At 43.9% G+C, this 13125-nt stretch overlaps 1 protein-coding gene across 2 annotated transcripts in view; it reads right to left on the bottom strand.

The window, feature by feature from the left end:
* The window catches only part of DNAH7 (dynein axonemal heavy chain 7), a 1967826-nt gene that overhangs the window by 969096 nt on the left and 985605 nt on the right, over positions 1-13125 (bottom strand). For both annotated transcript variants that reach the window (XM_085648764.1, XM_085648765.1), the window contains exon 41: positions 3977-4206. In XM_085648764.1, coding sequence (XP_085504890.1) covers positions 3977-4206 — 230 coding nt within the window. The remainder of the gene's footprint in view (positions 1-3976; positions 4207-13125) is intronic.

Here is a 13125-nt window from a genome sequence, read left to right as displayed (position 1 = left end):
TTGGTAATGAGCAAAACATAAATGAGTCGGAAGAGAAATCTTATGACAATAGCTCTGAATCAGGTGTTTTGGTAGATGAAGGGCCATGTAATAAATTAAATCTTTTAGATAAGATGAATCTTTTCCTCAAAGGCAGGGAGAGGTGTGAGAGAATCTACACAAAGATCAGGTAGGAAAAATAAGAAGCACAACAAAACATGAAATCTTGGTACAGCAAATACAAAAATTAAGAAACATGGAGAAGAAGAGTAAGTTATAATTAACATCTCCAAACATACTTTTAGAGAATCACAAAGAATTGTGCTACAGTCAGGATTAATCTGTAGCCCAGTAAAGAGTTTTACATATGTTAACACCAGGATCGACGATTACAAATATATTTACAAGATAAACTGTTTAAATACTTCCAATAGAATCCCAAAAAAGGCATTTCGATAACTGGAAGAACATTTTATCATCGATGAATTGATGAAGAAGAAGTTCCTTTGGCCTTCAGAAAACTCAAAAGACAGAACAATGATGTAAAAGCAAATGAATCCCAATTACCTATTGAATCACAACAAGTTGTACATTGAAGAAATACCACATAAATTTACAAGAATTTGAGATGAACACAAACTGGTGATTAAGCTACCAGATAATGAAAGAACCATATATTAATACATCAGGATCAATACATAAAAGAAGCAAATAGAGAGTTGAAATGCAAGATAAGCTATGACGAATAGGAAGATTATTCTACAGTAACCTATAACGAGGACTACACAATCATAATGAGAAAATGGCGTGAGTGGTTTAAGATAAAGTGCTGAAATACATCATGGTCTCTACACCAGTGACATATACCATATATGTTTAACCAAAGTCTCATATAGGCTAAAAGAGATCTCAGGAGAGACCAACTGCCAGTTCTATCAGTTCCATGTTCGAGAATACCTATTATCACCTGAACATTTTTATCTTCGTCTTACTGGAAATCCTCTCTTTAATGCTAGATATTTTATGGATTTCCTATTTAAAATAATGATATTCTCTGGGACTCCACATATAAAATAGCAACCTTTGAAGTTACAGATCTTTCTACTTTGCTAACACATAAGAATGGAAGAAGATTACGCAAATTCTACTTACAATTAAAATCACTAAATTTGCTAAAACACGATAATAGGCTTTTGGATTTGATGGAATATGGCTTGACTGATTATGCATTTAAGTTTCACAAGACATACTACTGAGAACATTATTGAATGTTTAGAGGCTCCTTTTTGCAACGATTAATTTTAATGTATTCACGGTAATGTGGCCTTACAAGAGCAGCACTAACCAATGACTGGGAAAGTGACAATCTGGGCATGGCACACAGAAGATTTTAATATGATCGGGGGGCCCATGAGAAGAATTGTTAACATTTATTGAACGTCCCAATAACAATCACTTGAATTTAAAGGTTATTCATAAAATGAGCACAGCAACTGTAGACTATTTGAACATAATATTGTTTATCATTCAACAAACTGGCTACAATCTTATACAGAAAAAGTACTACAATAAATAGAGATAGAAGGAAAACATTGACGTTCAAGAAATCCAGCATAAAAACTGATGACACCTCAAAAAGGAACCAGAAGAATATCATTGATAGAGGAAAGGGAAGAGGTACTATCACCCTGTTTACAGGGCCTTTGTGGGACATTTTGCAGATGATTGGGTACCAATCATCTTATTTGCAAACACAATAATAAAACTGTATTTGTATGTATATGTGATTACTTCCCTGTTTGTTTATGGTAAAATATATTTATATTTGCATGTGTTATAAATGTATTTTATGTATGTGGCATTTGTCTAGTGGGCACCTAGACAAAAAGTCAGCAAAGCCCTGCAAAAGGTCAAAGTAAAAGTCAACGAGTGATAGAAGAGGTAGCTGGTTATTGGATTGTTACTCCATTGTGATGTCGTGTTCTTTAAAGAAGTGTGTTTTCTACTCTTTCCCAAATTCGAGCATCATTACAGTGGTCCTTATGAATGAGGGGATGTTGTTCCAGACCCTGAGTGCACAGGTGAAAAAGGCCTGGTGCCTTCTTTTAGTATTATTATTTTTTTTATACACTTGTTTGTCTCCAGTTCTATGGTAGCCTGGCTCGGCGTACTCTTACTATGTAACTAATTCATTTTGGAATCTGTCACAATGGCACAATCTTCCTCTTTTTATATTCAGAACACTTCATGTAAGGTCAAAAGGAGTGGGGCAGTGAGGAAGAGACTTTGGCAATGTGGCTTGTGCCTCTCTCATTAAACATATAGGGCCAGATTACGATGCGGGCCAGAATAGCTCAGACCATCGGTCGGAGCCCTCCAGCCCGCACCGTAATAGGCTGGTTGGATTCCTTTCCCACTCATCCATTTCGATGGGGTTGGTCGGAAGGGAATCAGAATTGGTTTTCCGAATGGCCTCCGACTGGCTAGGAAAGCCTGTCCACAAATCGTAAAACCTGCAGTAATCCCTTGGCCGGCTCTTTCCGGCCGTGGGATTACGATGGCAGCTTCCCATTGCCATTCTGTGCTGGCCTTTCCGACACACAAAGGCAATGGGAATCTGTCTTCGGGGGCCCCAGCAGGGCCCCCATGGATGCAAGGCCACCAAATGGCAGCCTAGAGGGCACCCGTGGTGCCCTCCCGTTGATCCCTGAGCCCGGTGGCAGGTACCTTGAGGTGCCTGCCACAGGGTGCAGGGATAAACTGCACCTCTGCTCTTTGCAATGAGAGCATGCATTCCGTTCGGAATGCATGCTCCCATTGTAAAGTATAGGATTGGGACCGATCCTAATTCCTGGGCTGGAACCGACGACAGGAGGCCGTTCGGTTCCAGTTCCCAACTGATGTCGGATGGACTTTTATCCGTACGACATCGGAATCAGCCCCATAGCCTGTGGAGTCAGTCACTGTGGATGCATTATGGCTGAATTGGTACCTATGGTGAGACAAACTATTTGGCCTTGTCCGCACGTGGCATAAGCGGCCTCAGAGTATTACAGAGTATTGGAAACGCTCATTTCTGCAGGGTCACCCCCACGCTTTTTGCCTTCCTCCTCCACTTTTTTGCTGGATTTTTGTTGGCTTTAGGAGTCGGAGCACTTTACCACTTCTACCCAGTGCTAAAGTACATGTGGTCTCTCCTCTAATCATGGTAATATTGAGTCATACCCCATTGGCATATTAATGTTACTTATAAGTCCCTAGTAAACTGCATTATATGTGCCCATGGCCTGCTGTAAATTAAATTCGACTAGGGGGCCTGCAGCACCGATTGTGCCACCCACTCAAGTACACATTGCCTCTAAGTTTAGCCTAACTGCTGTGCCAAGCTACCAGAGGGTGAGCACAGGCTAATTTAGGGTTTTCCTTGTCTCTTACCCTGACTAGGATTGTGGTTGCTTCTTGACAAGCGCTCATACTCTAGTCAACCAGTAACCCACTTTCTAACACAGAGTAATCACCAACATCATATCAGAATATAGTTGTTGGTGTCACCACTTCTATGTTTTTAACACCTAAACAGAATTAGTAGTGTTTACTTGCAATAATATCTTCCCCGTGCTCTTCCAAGGACATTAGAAAACTTTGAATTACAAAATATTATACATCTCCCTTTCCACACTGTTGTGTGAAACTCGTTGTTTAACAACAGCCTCTACCCGGAAAAACTTTGCGTAGCTATCAGATTAAAAATCCTAAATACTCAAAGGGAGGGATTTCGAACAAATCCCCAAGTTAGAAAACACCCAATCGACAGTTCTCATTTGCAATCATGTCCATCAATTTCCTCCCTAGACAAGAATATTGCCCCCCTCCCCGAATTTCAGCATGGAAAACGAGAGGGGCCCATGAGAAGAATTGTTAACATTTATTGAACGTCCCAATAACAATCTAACCTTACCTTCGCTTGGGCGTTTACTTAAAAATAAAACAAACTTACTTCTGTTTCTTTTCTAGTAGGGATTTAAATGTCGATATTAACTCCAGATATGAGGTGGGCGTCACATAGTTGTATCGCTGCAGCTCGGAACGGAACGTTTCCGATATGTTTATAGTGGACGTGTGGAAGCGCTTGCACAGGTCAATGCAGCCATTTCGAATGTCCTCAGTCATTTCCACATCTTCAAGGAAGCGGGAAGCGACGGCCTGCAACGCATCTTCTGGCCAACTCTAAACACAAAATACATACAACTGTGAAGAAACGATATTGAATGACTCGCTTGAAATCAAAACACTTTTTCCGAGTACCACCGAAATGGTTATGTATGAGCAGCAAAACTGGGTATAAGTAGAGAAGCAACTGCAGCGGGGAAGCTAAGTAACACCTACTAACTAGTTAAAGTAGTCACCGGCAGAAGTTAGGCAAGAGTCGCAGGGTTTTTAGGCCGGGTCCCTCCGGGTTTGAAACCATCTTGTTATTAAAAATGGAGATTAAAACGGGTCCCTAGCGGGCCCAATATTAATTTCCTTAATTATACTGACAAAACTCTTATCGATTTCTGAAATATGAATGTAAAAAAGTTAAGATAATTCATGTCTGCGAGACTGCGCCCTAGTTCCTGGTTATATTGCACATATTTTACTTACTCTTGCGTTCCCTATTTCCAGGATGTTGCGTTTCTCTCTTTTTCCATGTAGCATAATATGTATTACCTTTGTATAGTGCATACTTTGAGTTGTCGAGCCAAGCGGTACCTAGCAAGGGAAAGCAGCCTGGGTTGGGTACGGGTCATCATTCCAAGGCAAGGGGAATGAAAAATGGCGGCCATAGGAGGAGAATCAGAGTATTTAGAAAAAGAAACAAACAACACAATTCTCTCATCATTATAGTCACCTACAACAAGATAACAGTGTCTGTTTCTGTGATACTAGTTATTGGGCTCTTTCCTTAGGGGCTCAGCTCATCGCATCGACTAAGCTAAGGACTTCAGGGTCCCTCAGGTCTGCCTTTCACAGACTGGAGCCAAGGTTAGGGCTAGGTGGATTTTGTTCCAAAAGCTGCCCAGCAACTGTGGGCCTATGTTCTTCTGATTCGGCTTTTATCTTAATGTAAAACAGAAAATGCAGGTGTTTGGGGCTGTGAGCTTACAAACATACTTGGGCCCAGACCTTACAGAGAAGCCCTTACACTACTGAAGATTCAAAGCTGTGGCTTGCAGACTTTGGAGCAATTTCAATGACCTGCGGTGGAAGTAGTGGAACTGAGCAGCCTATCAGGGAATCCAATAGGAGAACATTGGGTAAAATCCCCACTGTCACTAGGTTATTAATTTAGAAAGGAGGGGAACCTTACTTACCAACTTAATAAACATGGGCTGACTCGGTCTCAACACAAGTCCCTGAGCAACTCTGAACAATCGCTGCTCGCTATGGTACAAGCAGTAGATAATGTATCATGGAACGAGTGTAAGCTTTAACAACAAATTTAAAATAAAGGGCACAAAACAATAAAATTCCCAAATAGATTTAGAAAAAAAAATGTAAAGAGCAAAAAGATCCCAAAATCATTGCAATTGGTTTGAGGGTACCAGAGACATGCTTTTTTAAAAACATTTTAGGAAAGGCCAACAGGCCTCGTCTAGGCAACAAGTATTGACTTTGCCAATGTTTAGTTTTTGCCAACATTTAGTTTTAGCCATGTACAGCAGTACGGCTGATAAGTAGCATGGCTGGAAGTGTCGAAAAAAAGTGTTATGACGCAGCCAGCATTTACTCGGTCATAACAGTCACGCTGCTGTATACAATGGCTAAAACACATTGACAAAGCTAATAGCTAACACATAGGGGACAGCCACTGGCTTCTGCAATTTGAAGGAAACTGGCTTAATTTTATGGTATTCATGGATAAAACATATTTATGCCAGGATTTTAGCCGCCACATGCAGCTATTTTAGAAATGACATAAAATGAAAGTGTACAGATAGGAAACTTAAAATATGTTTATGTTAACTGTTGATGCTCCCTTGCTTTTCTGTTCAGAAAGATTTTCTCGAGCACATGTCTGCTTCGTATAACCTCACATGTGAAATATGAAGTAAAAGGTGCATTGGCTGTATTTTCTGCAGCACTTAGAGCGTAACAGTTCTGGTGACTTGTACACATGGTGTAAAGAGTGGGGCATAAATTACGGTTTATATCTGATGAATACTACGTCAGCTGGTGTTCACAACATTTGCACAAGGATTTCCTTGACAAGACTGATCACCCGCCCCTTGCAAAACCGACAAATGGAAAGTAGGCTAACTAAGTATATCTATGTAAGACATCCATACGTAAGTCAATTACATACATATATTTTAAATACTTTTATCTGTTTTTAAAGGGTAACTTTGATTACAACCTCAAAAAGTCCTTGGTAAAGCTTGCTCACATGCCAGGATGCCAGTTCCTGACCAGAATGTTTGTGTGAAATAGGGTTGTTCGTTGAAAAGGGTGTGAGCCCTTTTCAAGCAACATCCACAATTCTTGTCAGTGTGACCCACAAAAGTCACTAAACTAATCTGGGCTTAAACATTCTGACAGCTTGGCACAAAAGGAGTTCGGCTTAACTTAGAGGCAATGTGTAAAGTATTTATGCAGCACTGAAACAGCACTAAAGTGAAAACACAACATAAGAAAAGTCCCATAGTAATTTAGAAACTTAGAGTAAAATGTAATAACTTACTTGACACCAAAAATGACCAAGATCAAGTCAGTAGAACCAGAGTTGTGAATTGTAGACTTTTTAGTGCAATCTAGTGCCTAAAACAAAGCACCAACCACAGACATCTAGCCGCACGAGACATGGTGAAAGTTATGACTGACCAAGATTGCACCCGGGTCGGATACAAGTACAGGATTGGGCCTCACAGTAGTGAAAAATGAATTTGTGAGTTTTTCAGAACCAAGACATGAAAAACTTAAAAGGAAATGTCTAACCTTTTAAATGCAATGCATTCCGCTCTATGGGCTGTTTAGGGCCTTGCCTAGGGCAAAATATATTATAAAGGGAGTTTTAGGCCTGGCAAAATGTTTATATTGCCAAGTAGAATTGGCAGTTTAAAACTGCACACAGGCTGCAATGGCAGGCCTGAGACATGTTTTAAAGAACTACCTAAGTGGGTAGCACAATAAATGCTGCAGGTCCACTGGTAGCATTTAATTTATTGGCCCTGGGTATATGGTATACCACTTCACTAGAGACTTATAAGTAAATTAAATATGCCAATCAGGTGTAAGCCAATTTTATCATGTTTTGGGAGTGAGCATAAGTATTGTAGCACTAATTAGAAGTGGTAAAGTGCACAGAGTCCTAAGGCCAACAAAAATGAATTCAGCAAAACAAAAGTGGAGAAGGCAAAAGGTTTGAGGGAAGGCCACCCTAAGTCTGACAGGTCTAAAGTGGTGCCCCAACTGAAAGTAAGGAGAACTACCCAACCTCCTGGGAGTTCTCATCCTTAAGGCAAATTAAGCTAAACAGACCAACAGCAATGGGGTGTTCTGACCTAGGGAGGTGTTCCATTGTGAAGTCCATTCCCTGCATGGAGATGTCCCACCTCAACAGTTTGGGATTCTCACCCTTCATTTAAATGCCCCAACTGAGGGGCCTGTCACTTGTATGAACCCGGAAGTGAGTCCCAAACAGGTATGGTCTCAGCTTCTTCACTGCAGAGACCACAGCAAAAGCCTCTCTTTCAGGAGCTCCATCTCTGTTCCCTGAGCACTAACCTCCTACTGATAAAGGCTACCGGTTGCTCTAGGCCCTCCTCATTCAACTGTTATAGTACAGTCCCTATGCCATGCTCTGAAGCATCTGTCTACCTTATAAATTACTGGGCAAAGTCAGCGACCTTGAGTATAGGTGCTGTACACAAGGCCCCGTTAAGGGTGTCAAAGGCTTTCTGGCAGACCTCTGTCGAGATCGCCTTCTTAGGCTGCTTCTTGGGAGTCAAATCAATCAAGAGGGCAACGATGGTGCCATACCCCTTGATAAACCTCCTACAATATCCAGTGAGGCCCAGGAAGACCCTCACTTCAGGCTGGGTTTTGGGGGCTCCCAGGCCAGGATAGTCTCAATCTTGACTTGAAGGGGCTGCGTTTTGCCCCTGCCCACCAGGTGTTCCAGATACATCACAGATGCCTGCCCTATTTGGCACTTGCTGGCCTTGAAAGTCAGGCCTGCCTGTTGCAAGCCCGGAAGCACCTCCTGAAGGTGGAACAGGTAGTCCTCCTAAATGGAGCTGAAGACAGCTATGTCGACCATTTAGGTCACACTGAAGGCCTCCATGCCAGCCTGAACCCTGTTTATCACCCTCTAGAAGGTGGCATTGGCTTTCTTCAGTTCAAAAGGCATCACCCTGAATTCGTAGTAGCCCTCTGGTGTAGAGAATGCTGACCTCTCTTTTGCGCCCTCAGTCATGGCAATGCGCCAGTACCCTGATGCAAGATCAAAAGTACTCAGGAACTTTCTAGCTCCCAGCCTACTGATGAGCTCATCAGCTCAGGGTGAGCACCAGTCTTGGTGACTGAGTTGAGCCCCTGTAATCCACACAGAACCTGAGTTCTGAGGTGATGCTCGGTGGGGCGGCTTTAAGTACTAGAACTACTGGGCTGGACCAGTGACTACTGAAGTGCTCGATCATCCCCAATTCAAGCATTTTGGAGACTTCCTCCTTAATGGTGGCAATCACTTTATTGGACAACCTGGAAATTTTTATTTTCACAGGCATACTGTCTCCAGTATCAAAGTCATGGGTAAACAAGTGTGCAAGCCCAAGGATGAGGGAGGACTGAGTGGCACACTGGCCCAACAACTGGTGACAGCGGATCTGTTGCTTTGGGGTCAGGGTAGGGGAGAGGTTGACACCCTCTATTGAACCATCTTGGTTCTTGGAGGATTGGGGGTCAGGGGCCATCTCCTCTTCCACTCCATCATCTATCTCCAAAAGCATGGTGACTTCTGATCGCTCATATTGTGGTTTGACACGATTTACATAGAGTACTCTCAAGGAGCTCCTGGGGGTCTTGAGGTCCACCTCTCCTTCACCTCATTGGGCCCTGACCAATGGTCTTGGATGGGCCCTGGGCCTACTGGCTCTACTACCCACACTTTCTATCCAGGCTGAAATACCACCAGAGTGGCCTTCTGGTTGTATCAGAATTGTTTTACTTCCTGGCTGGTCTCTAGGTTCTAAGAAACCTTCTTCCAGAACTTTTTCCTCTGGTTCCTAAGAGCCAACATGTAGCTGGCTACATCTTGAGGGGGCTTTCTGGGAGTTTGCACCCACCCCTCCTGCACCAGACTGAGACATCCCCGAACAGGGTGGCCTTAGAGGAGCTCAAATGGGCTAGAACCAATTCCTTCTTGTGGCACCTCCCTGTAAGCAAAATAGGAGGCATGGTAGGAGGATGTCTCACTTATGGGCTAAGGTAGGCCCATAATCATGCCTTTGAGGGTCTTGTTAAATCTCTCAACAAGCCCAAGTGTCTGAGGATGATAGTGTGTGAAAAACGTGTAGGCTAACCCACACTCATCCCACATGGAATACATGTACTCCAACATGAAGCTGGTGCCTCTGTCAGAAGCCACTTTTTGGGGAACCCCACTAGGGTAAAAATCCCCTTCAGGGCCCTAGCCTAAATATGGGAGGTATGGCCCTTCAGATATCTGGTGGAATGGTCCACAAAACCAAGATAAAATTGGTCCCTAAAGCAGTTTTGGGGTCTAGGGGCACAATACTGAGGCCCACTCTTTCAAAGGGAGTGCCAACAACAGGCAAGGGAGCCTTGAGCTTTTTCCCTATTTTCCCACTGGCCTGGCAGGTGGGACAGGACCTGCAGAATCCATCTGCAGTTGTCTTCATCCAGGGCCAATACAAGTGGGTGACAAGCCTGCAAAGGTCTGGTCTTGCTACAGATGTTCTGCTAGGGGTATGTCATGAGCAAGCTGTAGTAGGAAGGCTCTGTAACACTTTGGGGGACCACAAACACTTGGGGTGCACCAGGCTGAGGAACCTTAGGCTTACTATAAATGAGGTCACTCTCACAATAAATCAGATGTTACCAGTTGTCTGGGCCTGAACTTGCTACCTCAATTCCTCCAGATTTGAGCACTCCTTCGGTGCTTTGCAGAATTCCTCCATGGCATTTCCAGCTTCAACTTGCCATCCAGCAAGCTCAGGCAGGTCTCCCACGGCAGCAAACTCCTCTCCGGTTGTTCCCAGGGAGGTGTCTTCAGGCAATTCTTTAATCTGGACCGTGGGAGTTTCAGGGGCTGGTTTCTCACACCCCCTGCCCTTCCCTTTCTTGGCAGCTGTCTGGGCCATTTTTCCGGGCTCCAGGTTTTCTTTATTCCCTTCTTGGGTGGCCATGGACACTGTAGTTAGGCACATCCATTCAAGTAACCCTATAATCACCAGGTGTGACCTGAGTTACACTTCCTTCCAGATACTATGCTCCAGGTCATTGCCTAACGAACAAGTTACTTACCTTCAGTAACGGTGTATCTTTAAGAGACATATGTAGTTATAGATTCCCTGCCTTAGAATTACCCACAGTCATTGCAGGGCTCACATCTACTTTTAGAGAACCTAAGAATAGGCCTGGGTGTAGTTCGCAGAGTCTTGCTACGCGAAACTCCGCGAAGTCACAAAAAAACCCGTGAAGTTCCGCGAGTGGCGGAGTGAAGTACGAACTGCAGTTTGTGCTGGTATTCCTGCCGCTTGGGTAGAAATTCTACCCGAGTGGCAGCTCGCGCTCGCGAACTTACCTTTCGCGATCACAAGCAGGGATAAAACTCTGCTGCACATCGCGAAGCGGAGTTTTCTGCACTAAGCGGGCTTCACGAAGTGCAGAGTGCAGAAAACTCTGTAAACTCTGAGAACGGACTGAACTTCACCGCCCAGGCCTACCCAAGATCCCTTCTTACTCAAAGGGAACAAGAGCCACTGGGTAATGACTCTCCCAGTTGTCTGCCAAAACAACCTAGCATAATGTATTGGGGATTATATGGTCTGTGGTCACCAAATTACACCTTATAGTAGTCATACTGACTCCTATGTCTCTCAGAGCCTCCACCCTCTGCCAATTGATGGTGACCAACTCTCTGTACTTGTATGTATTGGAAGGCATATGGGCTTTGGGCACCATCTCTGTCACCCAGGGACACTAGGGTAACCTCTGCTCTGCCTCACACTATCTGGGGCAATCTCCTTCCCAAGTGCTATGCTGGCCAACCCTTGGGTCTACCCACCAGTGGGGGTAGTGCTATCTTGAGACACCTGGCATCCCCCCTTCATGTGCCCATACTTGTAGCACTCCTAGAACTTTGTGACCAACTTACATGTCTTCTTATCAAAGAAGCCATTTTTCTTTTGGTCAGATTGGGGCTAGGCCCCTTCCCCAGTGAACTATTTTGAGGGCCTTGAGAGAACATTTTGGACACTCTGATGCTGACCCAGAGGTCTGCCTACTTTGCATACTCCCTGGGGTCAGTGAGCTTATTATCAACCAGGTGTTGGTGCTGCTCTGTAAAGCCGATACAGGCATGTGCTCCCTCAAAATGAGATATTACAGCCCAGTAAAATCATTCACTTTGCTGTCCCTCATCTAACCACTCAGTGTCTTCCTTGAGTAATCAGATCATCTACCCAAGACTGGCTTGGCAGTTTCTGGGTTTCCCTAAATCTCATGCAGTACCTGTTTGGGGTGAGCCCAAATTTGGTGATAAGAATGCCCTATATTGAGACACACTTCATCTGATCGCTCACTCCAAGTGTAAGAACTCTGCCCCTTCCCACTGTGGGCATGTATTTTTCAAAAGTTAGCCCTCCAATCATACTCTGGGACCAATAGCATCCTCAAGGTTACCTCATAGGCAGAGAACCTCTTATCTATGTCATCCTCCACCACATGTGCGGACTCTCACCTCTCCAGTAGATACCAAATGTACACAGCCTCTATTGCTGCTGGACTCTGCTTGATTGGCTCTGATGTACAGCTCCTTAAGACTCATCTCATGAGCCATTTTATTTTTTTGAAGGGCTAGCTTCTTTACCCAATGCTATCTTTTCACCCTGCACCCAGCCAACCCTGTGCCACTGGTGGTGTATGCTTGGTGCTGCCTTGTGCCCCCCCCCATGCTTGTCTAAACCCTCAGGGCCTGTGCCTTGAAACCACTAGTACTTTCGTGCAAACCATGCATCGTCAATCATCCCCAGTCAATATAGGCTAGCAATGGGCCCTCGACACCAACTGTGACCTCTGCACCGGCCGTCCCTGTGCCGCTGGGGGTGCAACCTTGGTGTCCACTTGAACCTTGCCCTGTGTTGGTCCAAACCCTCAAATACTGGGATAGTTAAGTTGACTGCTTATATGTTAATGTGCATAACTGTTTTCCTTCAATAGGATTGCATTGTATTTCTTGCTATTTGCACTAAGAGTCTATTTTCTACACTGCTACTGTCAATTGATACCACAAAGTATTTCCAGTACTACTGTAAAGCATTCCTTTTGCTATTTGCAAAACATTCCTACTGTACCTAAAAGTATTGCTATTTTTAAACTGGTACTTACCTGCAACTGAGTTCTTCTTGGTTCTAAAATAAAAGTAACAAAGTAATATTTTTATACAAATAGTGGACTTGGAGTTAGTCATTGAGTGCGTGCCTCATTTCTTGACTCTTTGTGTACAACAAATGCTTAACACAACCCTCTGATAAGCCTAACTGCTCGCCCAACGTTACCGCAAAAAGAGAGTAAGGTATTATCTACTTTAGCTTCTGTATAGCCTTTAGGAATCCACTGGACTTTGTGCACACTATACCTCATTTGGGTATAGTATATACAGACCCAGCTTCCTACAACCTGGGCCTCTAAACCCAGGACCCCAAAGTGACTCCAAGGGCTAGCCTGCTGGCCACATGATCAGAAGCCTCAGGGACAAAACAGGTTTCCAACAACTTTGAACCCAGCACCTGGACTCTGCCATCTATGAATCCTGCTCTCCTAAGTAGTGCCACCCCAGTCCAGGATGCTTAGAAGTGCGCCTGAAAGTGCTCTGCCAGCCTATCTGTGGATTCAGTAGAATCAAGTAATCTCCTGCGCAGTATG

This window comes from Triturus cristatus, chromosome 3_2, assembly GCF_964204655.1.
Source record: "Triturus cristatus chromosome 3_2, aTriCri1.1, whole genome shotgun sequence".
Lineage (NCBI taxonomy): Eukaryota > Metazoa > Chordata > Amphibia > Caudata > Salamandridae > Triturus > Triturus cristatus.
Note: the sequence above shows the minus strand (reverse complement) of the source record. Positions and strands in the feature narration are given on the sequence as shown.